Raw genomic sequence first — 23,076 nt, 5'->3', positions numbered from 1 at the left:
TTTAATACCTCTGCATTGATTGCTGTGGGACTGCTGACTAACTGAAGGAATATTTGACTTGCATAAAGCTAGGTTTTGCCATCCTTAATTGTTTTTAATATAGTCTGGCTTTTTCCTAAACATTCTCACTGCAAGTTTGTTGTTAAACTTCAAATCTAGTCCTGAATTCTAAATTTCTCCTATGTGCTTGTACATCTTTTGTCTTGCTCTGCTCTTAGAGCTTCATGGCATCCCAAGGCAGCAGCAGACTCAGAAAGCTCACTTCCTGCTTTAAATCACACTCTCCTCTTCTGACTCTTTTCATAGTCGATCACTTAAGTGGGAGTTGTTACCAGCTGAAATGTGTAGACGGGAGTTTGTCCTTCAGAGGGTTCTTTTCTCTGCAGTTTTGTTTAACTGAGTGTTTTTACATGGTCTCTTAGTTTCAGTGTCTTGGTGTATAAAAAACTTTATTAGAGCAAAACATTAAAAAAAAATGTAATAATTCTGTATTTTGAAGTTATTCTGACTTTATTTACCACTAGCAGATGTCTTCATGATGCTACTATAAATAAATAGTAAATGTAGTCTGAAGATAGTGGACTGTCTCCTCTTTCTTCAGGCTTTATAAACAACAAAATATATACATTCAGTTACCTTGCATACATGAGCTACACACTGGCACATTTTTATGTGACTCTTTATAGTTAAGTCTTCTTTCAGTAATTTTTTAAAATTCGAAATCAAAAGACTCTTTGATTGTAAAATTGTAGAAATAATTTCTGTTGTCATTGACATGTTGCTTTAAATTTCAGGAGACAGCTGATATGTAATCTCGAACAGAATTGGGGTTTATTTTTAATTTTACTTGAAATGACTTGGACTAACTGGGGCTGCTGACCTTTTCCAAATTAATTCTTGCTTGAACAGTAGAATTCGTTCCTTCTTGGATGAAAGCATCTCCTTTATAAAAGCATAATTGATCAACTCAGGGAGGGAATGTTTCCTGAATTAATTCAGACTTCTGTTATGTGGGTAGTCAGGTTAGAGGGTCTGGCATCTGTGAACAGCTCCACCATTAGATACAGTTCCTTATTTCTGTTATATGTCCTTATATATAGCATTCTTTTGCTTTGTCTGGGTGTTTATTAAGTTGGACAGCTCACATAAATGAAAACACTTGAGAGAAATAGAATCTTTCTCAACGGTACAGTGCAGTAGAAATCACTACAAAATTTAGAGTGCATCTTCAGTGTCTTTGGATTTTTTTCCTCCTACTAATTCCCAGGGATAGAAATTAAAACAATTTTTTTTTGCTCTTGTATCTAAATGTTACTTTTCCCATCTCTTACTCTCTTTTAAAAGATTGTTTCTTCGGACAGGAAATAATAAGTAACAATTCAATGAAAAAGAAATAATCTTTTGGCTTGTAAAGTAAAAGATGGTTCAAAAATAACAGAAGGTGAATTCCTGGGGAAAAAAAATAGACAGAGGTACACAAATTATTATATTTTATATATATATATAAGTAGCAATACTATGCCCTCTTATTTGGTGAAGCATAGTGCTCTATATTAAAAGCTATTTTTGATTATCTTGCAGAAATTTAGTTCACAGATATGAAAGTGATATGTGGATCAAGATTTTTCTAATTAAAGAAATGAATTAATAAAAACTGATACATTAGTCTCTCAAAGCAGGATAAGCCCCACTTAGTTCTCACTAAGTGTAATAGAAATCATGTGGTTAAGTTGTCACAGAACACTTCGAAAACTTGCACTTCAGACTGTGATAGGGAGCCCAAAGCAGTCAGAGTAACTGGGCTTTCCCTGATTTGCCTCAGTGGATTTTTTTCTAATTTTTCCTTTTTGTTCTGTCTAGATGTTTAATGAAATTGAATTATAAATATTTGTGGATTTGTTTGTTTATGCTGGCGTAGGGAAGAGACTGCCAGGTTGTACTGTCTGCTGTGGATATTGGTTGAAATTATTCACTTGTACATGTTTTCATATGTGCACTTCAACATTAGTTTTCCATAAATGAACTTGAATCTGAAAAAGAGGTTCTAAGTCTTGTTGGGTACTAAATATTTTTTTAAATTATTTTAAATTAATTTTGATATCCCTGAGGTTAATATTTCAGGAGACTTTGCTTTCAGTACCAGGGAAAATAACTCCAAACAACTATGTCATACTTGTTCCAAATTTCTGACTTGCCACCCTTGTTAATCAGGTTGCAAATGTTGGACTGTACCTATGACTGTACTGAAATCTGAGTTGCATTTCTGAATTCTATTTTAGTTGTTACCCACTCCAGAAAGTTGCTGTTCCCATTGCATGTATTTCAATATATTAGTTGAGTGAAAAGCTATGAAACTATTATATTTGATTCAGATGTCAGCAATGCCTGTTATTCTAATTTGGTGCTAACAAAAACACACGAATATGGTTCCTAAGAATTTATGTATATGTCCACATTCCTAATTTTTAAACAAGAATGCCATGTATTTTAATAAGCACATGAAAGAATGAACTAACAATTGTCTGAATGAAGGTAACTGGCCTCTGAAAGTTCTGCTGAGAATTAGTTTTTCCATATATGCCTACCATAAGAGTCAATATCTGTAATAACAATTTAGTCTTTTAAGTTTTATTGTCTTCTGAAGTAAGTGCCATTTTGCTTCTTTTGGATGAGTATTTGATTGGCAAAGCCAACTTATTAACTTTGCTAAAGCTTAAAGAGGGGAGGAGTATTAAGGAGAGATGCACAAGGTAAAGGCTCACTTCTAATTAAAAAGAGAACATGCCTCTGTCATAGGATTCTGAGTTTCCTTTGTTTTTTGTGTGGGTAGTGACAGAATCTCAGTAACCCCATGAATGTAATTAGCAGCTTCTGAAAGTCTTGGTCTATGGGACATAGAATCATATTAAAAATTTTTGGAAAAAATGGATTTCAGTGTTCTAAAGTTCCTTGTTTTTATTCACATTCACATTTCCTTTTTTGGTTAAGTTGTTTCCACATTTGAGTACTGGTGTTATGAGGTTGTAATGTACTGATAATATCCCCTAATGCCACAATGTCCCTGCAGGCTGCCTGTGACTTGCTGCGGAGGATAATACGCATCTTGTATCTCAGTAAGAGACTTCAAGGACAGCTGCAAGGAGGAAGCAGAGAGATAACAAAAGCTGCCCAGAGTCTCAATGAACTTGGTGAGTCCTTCTTAATTACTTTTAGATACATTTTTAGCTTGTGCTCTCATGACTCACGCTAGTGTTTGACTTAAAGAAACACCCAAAACTTTTTACTGTGGTTCTTGCTTTCTGCTTCCTGATTTAAATTGAGAAATGGCATGGACAGAACTTACTAGTCCTTTACATTTTTTCATGTGACTTCTCTAGATATGGGTATTTAATAACGTGAAAATTCTATGATAATGACTTGTGTTCTTTTGAGCAACAATTTTTTTGTGAAGCAACTCCTTACTGGTTTATGTTTCTATGAAACACCCTCAGAGGCAGAAGATATATATCTAGCTTTTGGGAGACATTGCACTATGGTAAGGTATAGTTTAAATTACAGTTTAAGTCCTAAAATAAAGACATTGGCCCTGTGACTTTTATAAAAGCCGTAGGTGATATGATACACAGAAACCTAACCTAGTTCAGATACTGGAAATGTTCTGCTGCAGTAGTGACTAATTTACCCTTTATTTTATTTGCTTCTAGGAAGAATAACGAGGTAGCTCTCATGAAGGCTCAAGTTACATTGTTAGAATGTTTTCTGTACTTGAGCTAGCTTGGGAAATTCCACACTGTGCTGCAGGATGCATTGAGGAGCATCCCATTAGTCTTGGAGATCAGTTGGTGGTGTTGTATGTGGTATCTTGCCAGCTATTTCTCCTCTGATTTAATGGTATTCAAATTCCAGCTTCCAAAAATAGGTTGTGGGAGGGCTGAACTATCAAACATTCAGAATCATCCTGAAGTTTATTTTGCGTATTTGTCACTACTGCTCTTTTTATACTGTGTGATCAAAAAAATATTAGACAATGACTTAAAACACAGTAGATGCTGTGTTACAAACAGATAGTTTATATATTTATATAGTATATCAATCTGATTGAAGCACTTAAGTACCAATTGTATCATTGTAAAGTAGAATGTTTTTTCTGATTCTTTTTACTTTCCATTTTGCTCTACCATTATGTCTTCAGAATGTATAAAATAATGCTGTTTGTTAACTACCTGGATTGCAGGTGTTGTAGGATTAATTTGGGTGCTAGATCCTATTAAATGAATTAGTACAATTTAGTGGTAAAATCTGAGATGTTTAGTGTAGTTTTTAGGATTTCTTTCTTGCTACTCTTCTTCCTCTTTACATTTTTTTGTTTCACAATTTAGAAAAAAAGAGCTTGCACTTTCTTTTGTCAAAGTGCCACGGACTTTTGAATTTCTTGTTTTCAAATATTTGGTCTTTTCCTGAAGCTTAGCAAAGTCTGAGTAATTATTGTTAAAGATAAAGGGAGATGTGTCCCCTTAGGCAACCCTTTTGAATTGGATCCTACAGTCCATGGGGGTAGCCAAGGCTTGTGGTCCTTAATTTCTTAGTTCTGGATAGTTTATGGCCTGGTAAAATACCTTGTCGGCTGTCGTTTCTATCTTCATCATATTTTCTGGTATCTCTTCCTTTCTTCTCTCTTACCTCTCCATCTGCATCCCTCCTTCATTTCTGACTGTCTGTCCTTTGTCAACCTCTACTGCCCACCTTGGCTGGTTTGAATTCTTCCTGCTTCCCAGCTGGCTGTGCCTCCCAGCACCTGGGTGGATGGGAACATCTCCATGAGCAGCTGCTGGTGCAGGGGATTGGAGGTGTCTGTCCTGTGTGGAGAGGCAGTGATTGCTGGGTGTGCAGTGGCTCTGTTCCAGGGGGAGGAAAGCATGGGTCAGGGTCAGGATACTGCTGTGGGGGGCAGCGGGAAGGCAGCAGGGAGCCTGGGGTATGGGATGTGGCTGGGGAAGTGCTGTGCTGTGTTTCTGGACTTGGGAAGCACTGGGATGGGTGGGAGATCTCTAGCAGAGAGGTGGTGGTGGTGTGTGGCAGGAGAGCACTTGGGATGTGGTGGCTTGGGGTAAGGCTGTGGAAGTGCTGTGCTTCAAAAAGATAGGAAATGTGATGTAGTGCTCTGTGGTGTCAGGAGGGTGGGAAGCATGGGGAACTGCACTGGGCGCTGGCAGTTCAGTTGGTGAGATAGGAAAGCTTTGGGAGGCCTGGGGAAATAACTGCAGCATCTGATGGCAGTAAGTAGATGGTAGACATGAGTGGTGTGAAAGCCTGGTATTGGATAGAGACCTCTGTGTCACAGAGGCTTGCTTTCATGTCCAAGATGAATACTGATCTGTGGTTTCAGCCAGATATTCCTGAATATCCCTTTCATCTCTCATTCAAAGAAAAAATCATTCCATTGTTTATTACCTTTCTGTTGTACATGTGGTGCAGAATAACAATTTCTGCTTTGTCAAACTCGGCCCTGTGATATTACTGTGAAAGCTTTGTACCTGCTGTGGTGGAAGATACCTTCCATTGCTTCTAAGGTGTTCTGGGTAGAATCTTGAGATAACTGTCAAGTTTTTTTTCTGTACTGCTACCTCTGTGTGTATGTTTGGGGGACGCAAATGTGTGCATTTAGGTATGTATTTAACATATATTCCTGTAGCTAATCTATGTTAGTTCAATCACAACTTTTACTTAGTTGTGTATTGAAGTTTATTTTGCAGTGATGGGAAAGGCTATGGTAAACATACAAAATATTTGAATTAGGCAGAAATATGGGGTCAGTTAGAGGAAGTAAAAGAAACAGTAGCTTTTACTGAGAAGTGGGTTTTTTCTGGATGCCTAAAGTTGCTAGTAGTCTGCAGATCTCCAGCTTCAGTTTATGATGTTAGGAACATGCTTTCTCTTAAAGCATTTGGTAATATTTTGACTGAGATCTCTACTTAGAGCTGAAGTGGATCTGAAATTCCTCTGTGCTGGAGTTTCACATTCTTTGGAATTAACTTCACACTTCGGCACAGTAAAAAGAAAACCTAATTTCCTATGTAGTTTTAGAGATTAAAAGTGAGTTCTGTGTCTGTATGTGTATATATATATTTATAGAAAATTAAACCCCAGACTTCTGCAACTCTTTTACCTTCCAACATACTGTGGACTCTCTAGCAAAGTAGAATAAGCACTTAGGTGTTTCTCTAGTGCTAAGTTTTTGTATAATGCAATCCAATTCAGTGTTTATATAGGTAAAACGAGTGCCAATATTCAGATGTCATGCAGTGCCTAATGTTGTGAATTATATGCCCTGACTATGCTTCTTGGTAGTATTTAAATACAAATATTTTATAAAGTGAAAAAGAAACATTCCTAAGCAAGATTAAACAATAGAATGTGACAAGAAAATGGTGCACTATATGTAGTTCCCTTTCACAAAAGAAATTCTGCAGGCATTAAAATATCAGCTGTCTTCCATGTGGATATACAGAAATTACCGTCTTTAACAATGGCTGGTAACTTATCAGACGGAGATGAAAAAATTCTGAGTTGTGCAGCGAAAGGCCAGTTTAAGTGTGGACAGGCTAATTCCATCTGTCAGTTACAGAGTTTTGGACAGCAAAGGATTTCCCTCTTTTCCAGGTTAAATACTTATAAATGGTGTCATCATTATTCGTATAAATGCCTAGACTTCTTTTAATGGTAATAAATTCCTCATCTGTATATATGCTTGTATTATAATTTATGTCTCAGCAAGTAAATCTGTTTGCTTAAATATTCTTCTGAGTATATAATATTTAAGCGCAGGTTCTTGCACCAGGTACAATTTTGCTCTTTTGTAAACTCAGGCTTAGTCTGTAACTAAGATGTGCAGTCATAAAATGAAGGAGAAGGGGTCTATTAAAGTACAGTTTCAGGTATCTTCAGTATAGATGTTATTCCAGGAAAACATAGCCTTCCATGTAACTTAAGAGAGGATGGGCAAAGATAGAGCTATGACCTTACTTTAAAGCTAAATAATTCTAAAGACATAACAAAATATGGTCAGTTATTGAAGTGTAGCTGAAATGGAGAAAATGCTACGTATGTATTGTGTGCTTGTTGTGGTTTAACCCCAGCCAGCAGCCAAGCCCATGCAGCCTCTTGCTTGCTCCTCTGTGAGTGGAGGTGGGGTGGGCAGAGAATTGGATGGGTAAAGTGAGAATATCCATGGGCTGATATAAAAACAGGTAAAGCAAAAGCCAGGCATGCAAGAAGAGCAAAACAAGGAATTCAGTCACCATTTCTAATGGGCAGGCAGTGTTCAGCAATACCTTGGAAAGCAGGGCTCCATTAGATGTGGACACAAATACCATCACTCCAAATATCCCACTCCTTCCTCCCCCAACTTTACATGCTGAGTATGACTGTATGGGATGGAATATCCCTTGGATCAGTTGGGCTCAGCTGACCTTTCTGTGTCCCCTCCCAACTTCTTGTGTGCTCCCAGCCTCCTCACTGATGGAGTGGGGTGAGAGGCAGAAAAGGACTTGACTCTAGTTGTGCTTAGCAATAATGAAAACATCTCTGTGCTGTCAACACTACTTCCAGCACAAATGCAAAACATAGCCCCTATCAGCTGCTGTGAAGAAAATTAACTCTGTCCTTGCTAAAACCAGCAAAATCATTTATAAGGAGGGAGCAAAACTTACCTGGGACAGTTTTTTGGCCTTACCATCACAATACAAGATTTAAGAGAAATTAAAAGAAATACAGCTTGTGAAGAAGTGTTTCTGGGCTGGAGAAAACTGAAATTAGTTAGGTAATACATGGTACTGGGTGAAATACAATTTGAAAAAAAAAATTTTAGCTATGTCTGGAAGGACTCTTTGTACCTGGTGTAATATAGGTGTTGGTAGCCTGATCTTCTGAAGTATATCCCAGAACTAGTGACATCTGCACAATGGTAGCAGTAATCTTTGAAATTAAAAATTCTTGAGGCTAGAAATAAATTTGACTTATCACTTTTCTAGGGTAAACAATATGGATCATACACGATTTAAAAAAGAAAAAAGTTTGGATAAAGCTGATAAGTCTGTTAGAGTAGAATTAGTGACAAAGGAAGGAGAAAGGAGGAAAATGCCTGTCTTAATATGGTTTGCATTGTGTGACTTTGTCTTTTCCACTATGTGGGTTTGTCTGTGTCAGTGCACTTTTCCGGTATTGTTGCTACATGTAGTACCCTGAAGATTCCACTGAACACTATTGTAAAGATGTGAAGCTATCTTTGGTACTACAGCTCATCACCTAGTTTGTTTCATACACTAATACAAAATAGTGCTTGATAGAGGGAGACAACATGATCTGTGTTTTTCTCATCTTTGAAAATGTCATTAAATAGAGCAATATCTTCCCAAATTTTATAAGCCTAAAAAGTATTATTTCCTTCTTGTTCTCTGTTGCTGATGTGCCTATTTCATGGAAAAGAGAGCATGTTCCTTTGTGTATGTATATATAGCATGTATATGTATATACACGTGTATATAATAGCATATGTATGTATATAAACATTTATAATATTCATAAATACAAATATGAATAATATGTATATGCATCCTAATGTATCTCAGATGCTTTTCAGAGTAATCTCCTTGTTCTTAGTGATCATCTTTGTGAATTCTGGGGGGAGAGATTAGATTCCAGAATGTAATGGAGAGCTTGTTTTATTCAAAATAGACCTTACTACCACCTATTTTAGATAATTCAAAGTAACCTGACTTCCTTAAGCAAAGGAATTCTAGAACAGATAAATTATTTGTTGGAGTCTATATAAAAGTGCTGTTAAATAGTAGGACACACAGCTTTATCAAGAATGAATCCTGTTTAACAACTGTATTTTCTTTGTTGGCAGCATAACAGGCCTTGGGACTAGAGAGATCAATGACTGTCTTGTAGTTTGATTTAAATAGGGCTCTTGACACCATTGATTTAAATAGGGCTCTTGACACCGTGTCACACTAGCAGGATCAGCAATAGAATCCAGATGAAAATGTCATGCAGTGTATGCAGAAGTTCGGAGAAAGCTGTACCCCAGAACCCTTCATTTATCGTTCACTTACCCAGCAATATATCAGGCAGGGTGTTGTTAGAACGTGTTCTGTAGCTGGCGTGTATTTTCATTAATGATTTGAGTGATGTTATATGGCATATATCCTTATTAAATTTCCTAGCAATAATCAAGCAGAGAAGAATGGAAATGTACACTGGGAAACAGGATTAGAATGAAGAATATTCTTAGTGAATTGGAGATACGTCTTACTGATTTTTCTTTCAGACAAGTGCTAAGTCCTCACAATAAATAGTTATAGTTGAGAGGGGTAACAAGAGAAATCACTGTATGGATTACAGTTCTGTAGAAAGGGTTGAGAGTTCCACAGAAACTGAGTGCAAGCCGCTCGTTCATTTGTTTTTGTAACAGTGTGACATTATTGACAATTGTGCTGATTTTTGTGAGGAAGGATGTTGTGTGCAAGGCACTTGGAAATAATCTTTTGTTCATGCTTCAAACAGATTATCAAGTCCCTTTTGAGGCACCTCGTTGAAGAAAGATGTAAGTTAATTGGAGAAACTCCTAAGCACAGCAGCAATGGTGGCTGAAGGTCTTGAGGATGGTCAGTGGGTGAAGGAACTGGAAGTGTGTGGCTCTGGTTTGGAGAAGAGGGGTGTGAGAGGGAGAGTAATGCTCTTCAGATAAACAAAGTTTTTTCAGATGGGGAGTAAGTGGCTCTCCATATGCATTGTGATTGAAACAGTAAGTAATGGGCCTGAAATGAAGCAAAGGAATTTTTTTTCCTAAAATGTTAGGAAAGAATTCTACCAGAAATGATAATTTCAGGGGAGCTGTGAAGTTGTATTTGAAGCCTTTTTAGAAGTGTTTTAGACAAAGCGTGTACCAGGAATGAAATCATATAGTCATGGAATAGCTTGGGTTGGAAGGAACCTTTAAAGCTGATCTAGTTCAACTCCTCTACAATAAGCAGGGATAATTAGATAGAGATGATTTTGCCTTGAAGTAGGAGGACTTGGTAGTTGATCTGCTCCCAGTCCTTTGTGTCTCTTGGAGATCTTCCCCTCCTTCCCCTTTTTTTTTTTTTTGGTTGGTTGGGGCTTTTTTGGTTTGGTTTTGGTTTGGTTTTTTTATTGGAATGCTTGATGTAGAATGTTCTTCACAAGTTGGTTTGTTGGTCATTGTTCCCAGATACCACCTGGAATATTATTAGGACACTGTGACTGGAAATTTCATGCCATCATTTCAGCCTCTTCTTATCATTCCTTTAGATGAGATGGATAAATCTCCTCAAAGACCTTCAGCTCAACCATCTGACACAATTACTTCTCTTCTGGTTGTGACTGACATTCACATAAACTTCACATAGTTCATTGTGTTACTTGAGTGCTGCAAAAGCTATTAATGTCAGTCTGGTCTAGGAGAATGCAGTGAGCAAGAATAGGAAGGTAATACTGACTATGTGAATGTAAGTGTCCTGTAACTAATTTTTTTCCCCCGTTTGCTGGGAAAGAAGGCAAGCTGTCCAACTGTTTTTAAGAAAGATGTTACTTTATTTCTCTTTTAGTTTTTTAGTATTTGGGATGAGTGATGAATATTGGTTTGTATTTATCAAAATACTAAGCACTACTAGTTAGTATTCAGTAAACAACAGTTTTAATTTGTTATTTTAGTGGTAAGTATTAAACTAGGGGTTTTTTATACCAGTTAGCCCTATCTATTGCAAGGTGGAATTACCTTTACCTGTGGTTTCCACAGGTGTACCTTATTAATTGAGTATTAAAATAGCATAGTCTATCTAATACTCAGTGACTTGCTCTGAAGTGATTGCAGATTGGCTGACTGCAATATTTATTCCTCAGGTTAAATATTGTTGTCTAAAAGCTGTTTCATTTTAGCTGCTACAGTTTTTGCAGTAGCATTCAAATATGTGTTATGTATCTGTACACAAGTATTACTAAACTTGCAATGGTAAACTGTCTGAACATCTGCCATGGATACTGTGGCAGCTCTCTTTCACTGCCGCCTTCTTCCTGTATCCTGTTCAGTGATTAACTTTTTTTTTTTCTTTTTCCAAGCAGTAATTTACAGTGTATGATTGCCAAGCTAGATCTTGTGTTGACTGCTGTTAAAGTGAGGATGGAGTTGGTTACTGTCATGTCAGTGAAGTATTCCACTGCTACTACACAGTGCACAGTTTCTCATGAGAATCAACGCGCTTCAAACTTGAGGGAAATGTTGCTTCCATAGTGCTTTTGCTTAGGAACTGAGATGCTTTACAATTTGCTGCCTTGTGCAATACCTAATGTCCTCCAAAGTAATATAGCATATATCTGTGTAGCACAATTGTTCTGTAGGGGTAAGTGAACTGATTTGATTAATAGAAATTACATGGCTTTGATTGCATGACTCTTTGCCTGGGGTAATTAGTCTTGCTGGGAATGACTGAATTGTATTACTGGCGCAGAGCCATCTGCATTAGTGCTGCTGCTTCAGGTGGTGCATCTGCACCCATGGGAAGTGTAAATATCCTGCTAAAACATTTTTCTTCATTGTCCCCAATGGTGTTAGCAGTAACACTGCCAGACCTTCACTGAAATGCCCTGGACTTAAAAATACTCTGCTTTTCTGTAGCTGAATGTCATCTCCATGTTCTTCAGTTTTATGTTGTTCCTTTCAGTTGAGTTGGATTTTATTTTGCTTTGTTATATTTTTCGTGAGATTCTGTTACCATAAGATGGAAGATTTCGCAAAAAATGTGATGTGCAAATTTTATTTATAATATTCCAGGCAAAAAAAAACCCCTTTGTGGTGGGAAGGTCAATTTTTTTCTTGTTGGCTTTTGAAATAAAGAAGAATCTTGGTAGTATGTAAGAAGTTCGTTAATTTGAACTGTTGACTGTTGGATACCAAATTAACTTAGAATGACTTTCAAAACTTAAACCAATCTTTTATTATTAAGAGGCCAATAGTGTAAGACCTCTTTATTCTCTTTGAGCAAGGCAGACAGAGCATATAGATTTTACCATTAAATTGTGGTTTGCTACGACTAGGATTCCTAGCTTGGAAACCTCATGTTAGACAAAGCATTTTACATAAATATTTTGCATGTTTAACCTAATCTCTGGCATGCATTCTTTTTCTTACCATTAGAAAGATAGACAGTAGAAGACACTAGGTAATTACAGACACATGAGAGAAAAGACTAAAGTTTGAATTCATGCAAGAAAAAAATTCTGTTGCAACTTTGCTTTTCAACATAGCCTTTAAATTACCAGGGTTTGGAATTTAATTTTCTTTATGCATAGAGTTCAAGAAAAAGAATCCAAGTATAATTGTAATTCTGGGATTTCTTCATGCCTAGTTTCCTTTAAACAACAGCAAACAAGTTTCAAGTTTGCCGTATTAAGTGAAACTGTTTTTTCATGCAAGCATTAAGTTGATTTCTGGTATTGATGAGATTAATCTTTTGGCTGTAACTACTTAAAAATTTTGATTTTACCATACTCTTAGGTATTTGGTAATTTTAGTCTTGAGCACACAGACTTTGTTGGAAGGCTGTGTGTCAGATGTTTTAAAATGGGTTTAGTATTCCACTTTCTATTGTGGTGTTGACCTGTTCCAAGTGATATGTTATTGACAGCCCAGTAGTAAGGCTCTGTCAGAAGTTAGTTATGGTGTGTTCAAATTGCTTTTGCTGTAGCATGTGGAGTATTTCCAAAAGTTTTTATCCGTGTTCCAGGCCCATCAAAGACTTGTATTTGATTTTCTGTCCTTTGCTTTTTTCTTTTTCAGTTACAGATGTCCACACCTTTTGTTCCTTATATTTCTGGAAAGCTTTACTCTTTCCAACTCCCTGTCATCTGTTCCTTAAATCTTATTGCTGCTATTTCATTATTAGGATCAGTTATGACTGTTATTGTATGACCTAATGTATAGAAGTTTTGGTTGTAGGCCAGTATTACATTAAACTAGGCTTTAGCAGGTACAGGTACAATCTAGGGCCTGACAGCTCTTGATTTATTAGCTTCTAACAGTTCAGAGGACTCCAGTGGGGAAAGAAATGATAGTGGACAAAAACTAAGGAAGGGGAGGGGGAATGTGATCGACTGCCACAAAGTGTTTTCTGCTTGGAGATGAATTATTGTCAGGACAGGAGAATAACTGCACTCATCATGCAGTTGATAAATTATTATGCATTTAAACTATGTATGGACAGGCACATGCGGCACAAATAGTGTTTGCATTGGTAGCACATTCAGTTCAGTGTTTGAGATTAAGCCAGTAATTCTTATTTCTTAAAATTACTGTGACTGCAGTGTTTTTCCATTTGCTTTGGTAATACATCAGATGGTCTGCGGTTTTGCAAGCTAGAGGATATATCTGGGGTTTGAAGTGTCACCTAATGCTGAAAAAAGGAACTCTGGAATTTTGAAAGAAGAGGTGATTGGAAATGAAGAATAGAAGGAGTGATGAAAAGGGAAATTGTGGAAGAACATCTTGGCAGTTACACCATCCTATCTTTTCTCATTAATAAGTTTAAATGTAAAGGCCAGGTCTCATAGTTCTTTTTTTTTTCCAATTTTTGTTTGTTTATTTTGCAATTAGTGAATTTAAATGTGTCATTCTAAAACCTGAAAACTGTACTTATATTCTGTTTCTCTAATTACAAAATTCTCCTTCTGCTCTCTTCTCAAAGTATCCCCCATAGAGCAGAAAGAAATTAAACCAAGCCTGTTTCTGTTTTGCTGTTAAGGCATATTTGTTCCCCACCAGAAGGATGGCATTCCAACAAAGTTTGGACCTTGTTTATACTTTACCCTTTGATCTTTTCAAGTGTTTGAACAGTAAGTATTTTTGTATTTTTTATCTAAGGTGTGTCGTAAGAGTGGAGATAGAAAAGGATATGAGAACCAGCAACACAGATAGGCTTGTATTTATGAATGCTTGTGTTCAGGGTAAATACAAATTCAGAGGGAGTTTTTTTTAATTTTTAATTGGTTTGAAGTTGTTATGATTGTGTAACTAGTACAGATCGTAGGGCATCTTTGAGTTTTGAGACCAAGAATTGTTACTGGATCATCACACTTTTTCAATAGAACTACATAATTAAAAGTAGAAAGAAAAGCTCTGGGTTTCTGTTTCCAGGTGATGCACAAAAACTAGCAAGACCAAAAGATGTCTGCAAGCTCTGTCTGCTCTTGAATCTAGTAATTTTTGTGCAGTGACTTTAAAAGCTCTGTATTAGTTAAAAAAAAAATAAAACTTGACCAGACCAAAGATGAAAATCAAAGTTTAAAAGAAGTATTTTTGACTGAAAAGAAGGTACACAGAGGTTAGCGGTGAGTCTTTGAGATATATTTTTGCAGCTCATTAATTATAAATACATTGTAGAGAGTACAGGTAGAGAATATGGTCATAAAGAAAAAGGCAAGTTGAATGACATAGTTCCAAACAATAAATGAATGTAGGGATATCAACAAAACAGAGAAATGTCATCTCTAAATTTGTGGTTTATTCTTACTGTATTTCAACAGGCATAAAAGTTTAAGTAAACAGTGAAGAGCTAGGGCTCTTAAGTTGGTGACACAAATGACTAGCATGGAAAGATTTAGTTTTCTAGTTCCACTTACAGCTGGAATGATACATCTGAAACAATATGGATCCAGTTGTCTATTCTACTCTGGGTGGAAGTTCTGCAAGGAAAAGGCAGTTTTATATTTCTGGCTAAGTATGCATAGGCACTGTCCAAAGCTCTGGTAGGAACTGGCATTTATAACTTTCTCTGTTGCCTCTTTCTGTGAATTTATACAGTTGGAGATTTAATACTAAATTGCAGATTAGTGCTCCCAGAACTAGAGTAGTGATCTGTTAAGGTGACCATACTTGGTGGTTTGAGTTCAATAGATGATCACATGTCCATGGGAAGGTGTGGAGAAATGTCACACATTTTTTCTAGGGATGCTGGCTGAGGATAGCTGAGTTTTGTTTATCTATGGCCAATGGTGAAATCAGGCATTTAGTGGTCAAAGAAATAACACTGAGAAGCAGTTTCTAATATTGATCTTTGTCTTTCTGCTGAAAGCATTTATTAGTGTGTAACCCAGGGGTTGAACAGAAGAAGAACATGGTTCATTCAGAAATAACACTTCAATATTGTATATCTGAGAAGACAGAGTAGTTTTTATTTCTTTTTGAGCAAACAGCTTCAGCAATAGTGTGAGAGAGAACAGAAATCGATAAAATGGACAGGTCACTTGTGATGACTAAGGAAAGAAGTGAGCATTGTATTAGAATGATTACTAGAAGATCAAATAATGGAAGTAGCAAATAATTTTCAGAAAATTTCATTGAGGATAGTAGAATGAGAAGTTTTGGTAGAATTACCGGTAAATGCATATAGATCTGAAAGTCAGCTAACAAAATTCAAAAGATGTTACTTTCACAACCCACTGAATTAAACCAGAAAAACCAAATCATTGCATGTTTCTGAAATGTGTGGAAGAACAGAATTGGGAGCCCAGATTACTTGTCCTCTGCAGCCAGGGCTTAAAAGTCACCCATTTCTAACACAGGAAATGGTACTTTGTGTTCTCCTATAATAAACAAACCTGTTGGATTTGGAAGCCACCTGTTGCCAGAGTGGCAAGTTGTGATGCATAAGGAAAACTGATAAAATAGACCCAGTATTCAGTGTTTCATTTTGAAAGAGTTAATTTTCCATTGCAGAGGATCTTCAGTAGGTGGGTCAAATGTATTTAGCCAAGCTTGAAAGCTAAAAGCTTGCTGAGAAGACAATATTAGATTGTGCAATACTGGCTTTTTGGCAATGAAGAAAGAAGGTACTCCTGGCTGAAGGCCTATTCTAGTGTAGTGACAAAGCAAAGACAACAACTACCATTGCACAACAATGTATAAATACCACTGAATGCATTAATTGCAAATATAGAGTATAGATATGAAAAATTTAAAATACTGCAGAAAAAAAAATCTATGACTAACTGGAACCAGAAAGACACCTATCATGGAACAAACGTATTAATATACTTGTTTCCAGATTGTCCATAAAGATAAGAATAGGAGGATTTTTCTGTCAGTGCTCTTGTTTTCTCTTTGAAGGCAGGTTAATATGTTCTTCCATAGAGAAAGGATACCAACAATTAACGAGGATGTTACACAAAAAGTGCTAAGTTCCCAGAGACATTAGTTTATAATTCCTTACTGAATGGGGAAGGAGAAAGTCCAACTTGTGTTGTTCCAGCATTCAGAAGGAGATGGTATTTCTATTGAGATCAATGTCAAGTAGATACAAAACTACTCAAAAAATAGTAGGCAAGTTGAATTCATTTGAAAGAAGAATTCAGGTCTGTAAAGCTGAATTAATGATAGCCAATTACCTTTTTATTGAAAATACATGTTGTCAAACAAATTTGTGTGTTTTGCTTATTGAATTGATTAAAGAAGTTGTGTAGATGCATTATAGATTTATGTGCATAAATTTAGATGACTTAAACCTCCCTTTAAGTTATTGTTCCCCAAAGTGGGTATTTAAATAAGCCATATTCTCCTTACTTCACAGTTGCTCTACATTCTTAGTAGATGATTTTGTTACTGGGGGAGCTAGAAGAGAGGAACAGGGGTAAATAAACTAAATCTTTGGAATTGGACCATGTCCTTGCTGGGGATTGCTTTACCAATGTTGTTTCTGTTCTTGTATTCAGGCAGCTATGTCAAACAAATCTGTACTTGTGCAAATGGTGTAGGGAATTGTGCTCTACAGATAAAAACAGTTTTGTGGTTACCTGTGAATAAATGCAATTATGCATGTCACAGTGAGCGATTAAGTGGGCTATTTTTCTTGAAGATTAAGACTGTAGAGGTGCATTCATGGGGAGAAAATAAAGGACCACAGAAAGGCTCTTGGATTAACAGGGAAAGAAATGGCAAGAGCTAAGGACTGGAAAATGAGGCCTGGCAAATTCAGAAGTATAAAATAATTGAAAAATTGGATTATATGCACAATTTTGTTGTAATTCCTCAAGTAAATACTGGTTGGTCAAATCTTAAACATAATAACCAATTTTATTCTGTTAATTTATGATTAAAGTATAGGCAGTTCTGGTTAAAAAAATGTAACCAAGTAGCTGTGAAGACTGAAGACTAATCTTTGCTCAGGCCCTGGATGGAGCCAGTATTCCTGTACCTATTGTTACTAGTTATCCCTGTAACTATTGTTTCTATTGTCTTGCCTAAAAGGTGAAGGTGTTTCTGTATGTAACGCAAGGTAATGAGAAGTGTAGAGTAAGATTTCATTCTTCATAGGAAACAGCTTTAAAAATAGGCTGTTTTCACAGGAGCAGTTTTTCCTCTTTGTCACCAAATTCATGCACATAATTTTCAAATATTGTTTAAGTATTTTATCAACTCTTTTCAGTTATTGTTTGAAACAAAAATAGTCTAGTTGTCTTATATGTTCACCTTTTAGGTCCAACCTTCAATTATTCACAGGCACTAAATCTGATTACCGGTTTTGTTATATTAAAGGTGGACCTTCAGCTGAAAGTCAGAAGGGTCTCATACCTTTTTCATGTAATCTCAGGGAAAAATGTGGAAACCTAACCTCATTAAAGAAGGAACTTCCTATTATTTTGAGAACATACTGTTTCTCTGCCAGGTTGTCTGCTATTTCAAAGATTTCCCCCTTGCCCAGTTTTAGCAGACCTGATTTGCAAACTAGAGTTGTAGAAACTTTTGACTGAAAAAAAATTTGGGACACAAGAAAAAATCAGCGACTGAACCAAAAATCTCCCACTTCTATCCTGGTTTATTTAAACTGCTCTGGAATCTTCACTGTGTGCTGTAACACTGAGGCAAGATTTATTAGAAGCTTCTGAATATATTAATCTTTTTAAAGATATCTTTCACTTGTCTTCATGTGCACTTTTTTGTACTTCATCCCTGTTTGATGCAAGTGCAGGTGAGCTATATACATCCATTTTAATAATTTCGACTGTAGAAGGTTCTATGTCCATAATATAATCTTTACACACAGTTTCTCTTCATAGAATCACAGAAGGGTTTAGTTTGGAAGGGGAACCTAAAGACCATCTACTTCCACGCCCCTGCCATGAGCTTAGATACCTTCCACTATCCCAGGTTGCTCAAAGCCCCATCCAACCTGGCCTTGAATACTTCCAGGGATGGAGGTTCCACAGCTTCTCTGGGCAGCCTATTCCAGTGCCTCACCACCCTCACAGAAAAGAATTAATTCCCAATATCTAATCTAAACTTGCCCTGTTTCAGTTTGAAGCCATTCCCCCTTGTCCTGTCATGACATACTTTTGTAAAAAAGCCATCTTGTAGGTTCTCTGAGGTCTCCTCAGAACCTTCTCTTCTCCAGGCTGAACTACCCCAACTCTCAGATGTCTTCATTGGAGAGTTGCTCCAGCCCTCTGATGTCTCCATGGCCCTCTGGACTCACTCCAACAGGTCAGCATGTTTCATGGGTTGGGACCCCAGGGCAGGACACAGCAGTCCAGGTGGGGTCTCATGAGAGAAGAGTAGAGGGAGCATCACCTGCCTCTTCCTGCTGGCCAGATTCCTTTGATACAGTTGACTTTCTGGGCTTCAGGTGCACATTTCTGGGTTATATTGAGCTTCTCATTAACCAATTTTCACATCTTTTGTTTTGTTTGTTCTCATTCATTGATAGCTCTCACTTACTAGCTATTAGAGCTCTTAGCAGGAGTAATAATCTTCCTCATTATTATTAAGGTGTTTTACAACAACAGTGCTCACACTCACCTTTTATTTTGTGATGATACATATCATATGTATCATAGGTATGCAAATAGTGTTCCTTTCTCATTTTCTTTTGCCTTAAGCATGTTTTCAGCCCATTGTAAATGTGGTCTAGTATACAAATTATCGCTGATATTTGTAATAATTTACTGATGTGGGAAGCTGTCCTTTTCTACTTATCCCTTCTTCTCTCTATTTGCGACAGGTATTTATGAAAAATGTCTTGAAATAAAATTTGGAAGAAAACTGGTGTAGAGTAACAATAAGTCACTGTGTTCCCCCCCCCCCCCCCCCCCCCCACTAATTGAGTTGAAATTGAGTTTAATTTGAAATAAGATCTCACAACAGATTGTGAGAGTTCCTGGTACAGTTAAAAGTAAAACTGTGCTAATACAGCTATGTTAATAGCAGTCTGACATAGCCAGAGTGACAGATTTTACAGCAATGTTGTTTCAGCAGTGACATTGATTTGTTTATTAGATATGGTATCAGGTTAAACTGTTACAATATATGGTAGGAAGTTAGAGATCGTATCAGGGTAACAGAAACCAAAAGTGTATTTCCAAAAACTGATCTTGGAAAGGAAACGAGAGTGTGCTGTGTGCCAGCAGCTTTGTGCTCTCAGCCTGCCTGCCTGCTTGCCTGGCTGCAGTGTCAGGAATCAGAATGGGGATATAGAAATGTTTATACGCAAAAGATACAATTCATTCAAACTACAAAAAGAATCGGTTTAATAATTTCAGGTTGTGTACCTATCATACAACTTTCACTGTAAATCTTCTGTTTTTTCATTTCAAGTAAATTTCTTTTCATTGTGTGAGAATTTCTTTGTAAAATAGGAAAACAAGATGATACAGAAATCTATAAAGTAAATACACAAGAAGATATTTCTCCCGTTCTGCTTCAGTTCATAATAATCACCAAAGTGTAATTTTAGCAAAGAATATAAAGATGCCTAATGATATATCTCCTTCAATTTATTACTCTACAAAAATAATTAAACTGTGATAAAGAAGCAGTAGTTGAAAACATACTGTGGTAGTGAAACACACTCGAAGCATCCAGATGAACTGAAGTTATCTGACTAAAGGAAATTCAATAGCACATTTTAAAACGTATCAGTGGGAGCAGATACTTAACCTTTCAGGTTTTTTCTTGTAATGCTTGTACTCTGTGTGTACTTTGTACTTTATCTGTAGGAAAAGAGGTAATAGAATAGTGCACGCTTTTCGTTTGTCATTTATTCTGTTTATATTTTGTTATATCAAAAGCCTTTTCTGGATTTGCTATTCATCTTGCTCTCCCCTCTCCTCCCAGCAATTTTGGCACAACCACATATCACATTCAATGATTCAAAGATAAGTTCTTAATTTCTTGGCTGTTACAACTTAAAAAATAAGCTAATATTTTTTCCACAGGAAGTGCATGTTGCCCTCCACCTTTCTGTGGTCCCGATGGCTGTAGCTGCCTTAGAGCACTTCCTCCTGCCTTCTGCTCTTTTCCACTGGACCTGTACTCTTCACCCTCTTCACATCCTTCTTATTTGACACTTATAGGCTCTGAGTGATTTTGGTTTTCCTGTTAATCAGTTAGTATGGGGATTTTTTCCTTCTCTTTTTTTTTTTACCTTCCCCCACCAAAACAAAACCCAAACCCTGGGTTTAATTTTGCTTCCTGAATTGCACAAGTGTTCTGTGAAGTAGAAAAAGCAGATGGTAATTATAGAGTCAGATTCTTCTTTCCTCTTGGTGTAAGACATATATTCAGTGATATTATGGCAGAATGTGTGAAGTAGGAGTGGAATCCAGCTCTTCTAAGGCTGGAACATTTTAAGACAGAAGCTGATTGTTCTTAGCTGTACGTTTGAAGTATTTTGTCTGAATAATGGGTAACAGAAGAGTAATTTAGTGTATTCTAGATTTTTTAATACTGCATCGAAACTTTCCTAAAGAATGCTGTATTCTCTCCTTTCAAGAGAGTTTACTGGCAATTGGCAACTAAAACCTTTTTCATAGGACACAAACAAAAGTCTAGAATATTCAACTACCAAAGAAATTTGATGATTCGCACATACATTGATTTTAAAATAAGTACTTTGTACACTGCAATATAGTATGCTTAATGGTTAACACAGCAGAAATTTTTTTCTTCTGTCTGGGTGAATTCTGTAACCTTTCAGTGTATTAATTAGTTTAAAATGAAAAAATCCAACAAGGGTGGGAAAAATAGGATATTTAAATTTAGGTGTGGTGGGACATAGTGCCTGTCAGTCCTGTTCAGTGATACTCTTACCAAAACCTCCTTCATATAAATATAAAATAGATGGTGCTGTTAAACCCAACTTTTGGTGTGTAGAAATAAATAATAATTATGTATGACATACATATATGTATTCATGTAACAATGAAGGAAAAGAGGTGAATTAGTCTGATGCGTATCCACTGCATAAATTTTTTAATCTAATATATTTAGAAAGTACAAAAGTTACTGCTATTCCCCTGGCACTAATAAAGTAAGCAGAACTTCTGATCATGTGTGGATTACGTGCCTTATAATCCATAAAAATTGTTGTGTACTAGGAACTAGTTATTGTAAATACTAGTATTTACATTTCTGTTTCACAGGTTTGTGATGTACTAGCATGTGAAGGTATGCTTCTTGAATATTCTAATAGATACTGGCACTGCACTCTGCTTATTTTGGTATTTTTATTGTGGAATAGCCTCATTTTACAATGTCAAATTGAATGGAAATGCATTTTCAGTTAAGAAACAACATAGTCAGATACCAGCTAATACTTTAGAGACAGAGAACGTGTGGAAATTGGCAGTACTTGCTTGTGTTTCTGAGACGTGTTTGCTAGAATTAATATTTTTGGAGTCCTGTAGGATTCTGCTTGCCTTAGGCTGAGTGGTGTGAAATGTAATTGAACTAATGATTCACTGTGGTGAGATCATTTTAAGAATGTAGTGGGCTTCTTATTGTACAATACTATGGCATAAATTTGCCCTTTTTTTTTCAGCAATGCTGCCTCTTTGCATTCTGTTTTAGTCTATCTGTCAAGCACCCACACCTTCATATCGCTCCTGAAATCCTCTTGTGTCGGTAGGATATGTAGTGTATCTTCACAATTTACTCTTTATTTTGTCTTGTGTTAAATCTGTCATGCAGTGCAGATCATGTATGGTTCTGTTTTATGATGGTTTCTGGATGTATGTAGGATGGCACGTATTCTTACTTGTATTCCTTCATGCTGTATGCAGAATTTTTTTTTGCAGCCCTCAAAGTGTACTTCAATGTAGTATAAATCCCCTTTAAAAAAATTTAATGAAGATGAAGAATAGTAAAAATGAACCTGCTTATATTCGTAAAGGCAATCAATGAGTGTGATCGACACAGCCTTTAAAACTGGCCTTAATCTCTCTGGGTAATTCCTAGGCTGCTTTTTCTCTGCTATGAAGTGCTGCTTCATTGCATCTGATTTTCTAATGAATGAGCTTTTAACACTAAATGTGTAATTCTTGAGGTTTTATTTAATTTTAAAAAGTAAGGTTATGTTGTCAAGAAACCTTTCAAGTCTGAAAGCTTTTCTAAATGCATTTTTCAGATAAGGACATGATGTAGACTTATTAATCTGTTCATTATCATTTCTCTTTTCCTTCTTTTTAAATGAATGAGTAGTATCTTTCATTTAAGAATGCTTTATTGGAAGATTAGTAATCACGGAAATCATGTTATGATATTAACCCTACACATCCCACATTCTTCTCCTTCTACTGTTCAAAATACAGAGGGTAGCTTGAAAGAGAAATGAAGAAGGGCTACAAAAAAGAAAAAATAATAGCTTCTGCTTAAATATTTTGGGTGCATTTCTTTTTAGAAGTTATTTCCAAAATAATTTTTTAACATTGTTAATGTGGAGGATATGGGATTTAAAAAAAAGCTTACTGCATTTACTTCCTCCCTGCAACGTCTCAAATAAGACGTAGGATTTCAATTCTTGTAGGAAATCAGAGATAACTTGGATAAAAAAAAGTGCTTTAAATGAGTGCAGTTGAATGAAGGTATTTTTGGGCTAGTTTCAACAAAAAAAGCCAGTGAAAATATGAAAATATGTTTGAATATATAGTAATTTCACATAATCAGTTATTGTCAAGTGGATAATAATATTTCTAGGTAGAATTTCAACAATTATAAGTGGCTATTCTTTG

The 23,076-nt window shown here is 36.3% G+C and overlaps 1 protein-coding gene across 2 annotated transcripts in view; it reads left to right on the top strand.

Annotated features, from left to right (window-relative positions):
• The window catches only part of COG5 (component of oligomeric golgi complex 5), a 175,906-nt gene that overhangs the window by 7,108 nt on the left and 145,722 nt on the right, over window positions 1–23,076 (top strand). For both annotated transcript variants that reach the window (XM_058864008.1, XM_058864009.1), the window contains one exon: window positions 3,068–3,188. In XM_058864008.1, the coding sequence (XP_058719991.1) occupies window positions 3,068–3,188 (121 nt within the window). The remainder of the gene's footprint in view (window positions 1–3,067; window positions 3,189–23,076) is intronic.

This window comes from Poecile atricapillus, chromosome W (assembly GCF_030490865.1).
Source record: "Poecile atricapillus isolate bPoeAtr1 chromosome W, bPoeAtr1.hap1, whole genome shotgun sequence".
Taxonomy (NCBI): domain Eukaryota; kingdom Metazoa; phylum Chordata; class Aves; order Passeriformes; family Paridae; genus Poecile; species Poecile atricapillus.
This window is presented reverse-complemented; position numbering and strand designations above follow the sequence as displayed.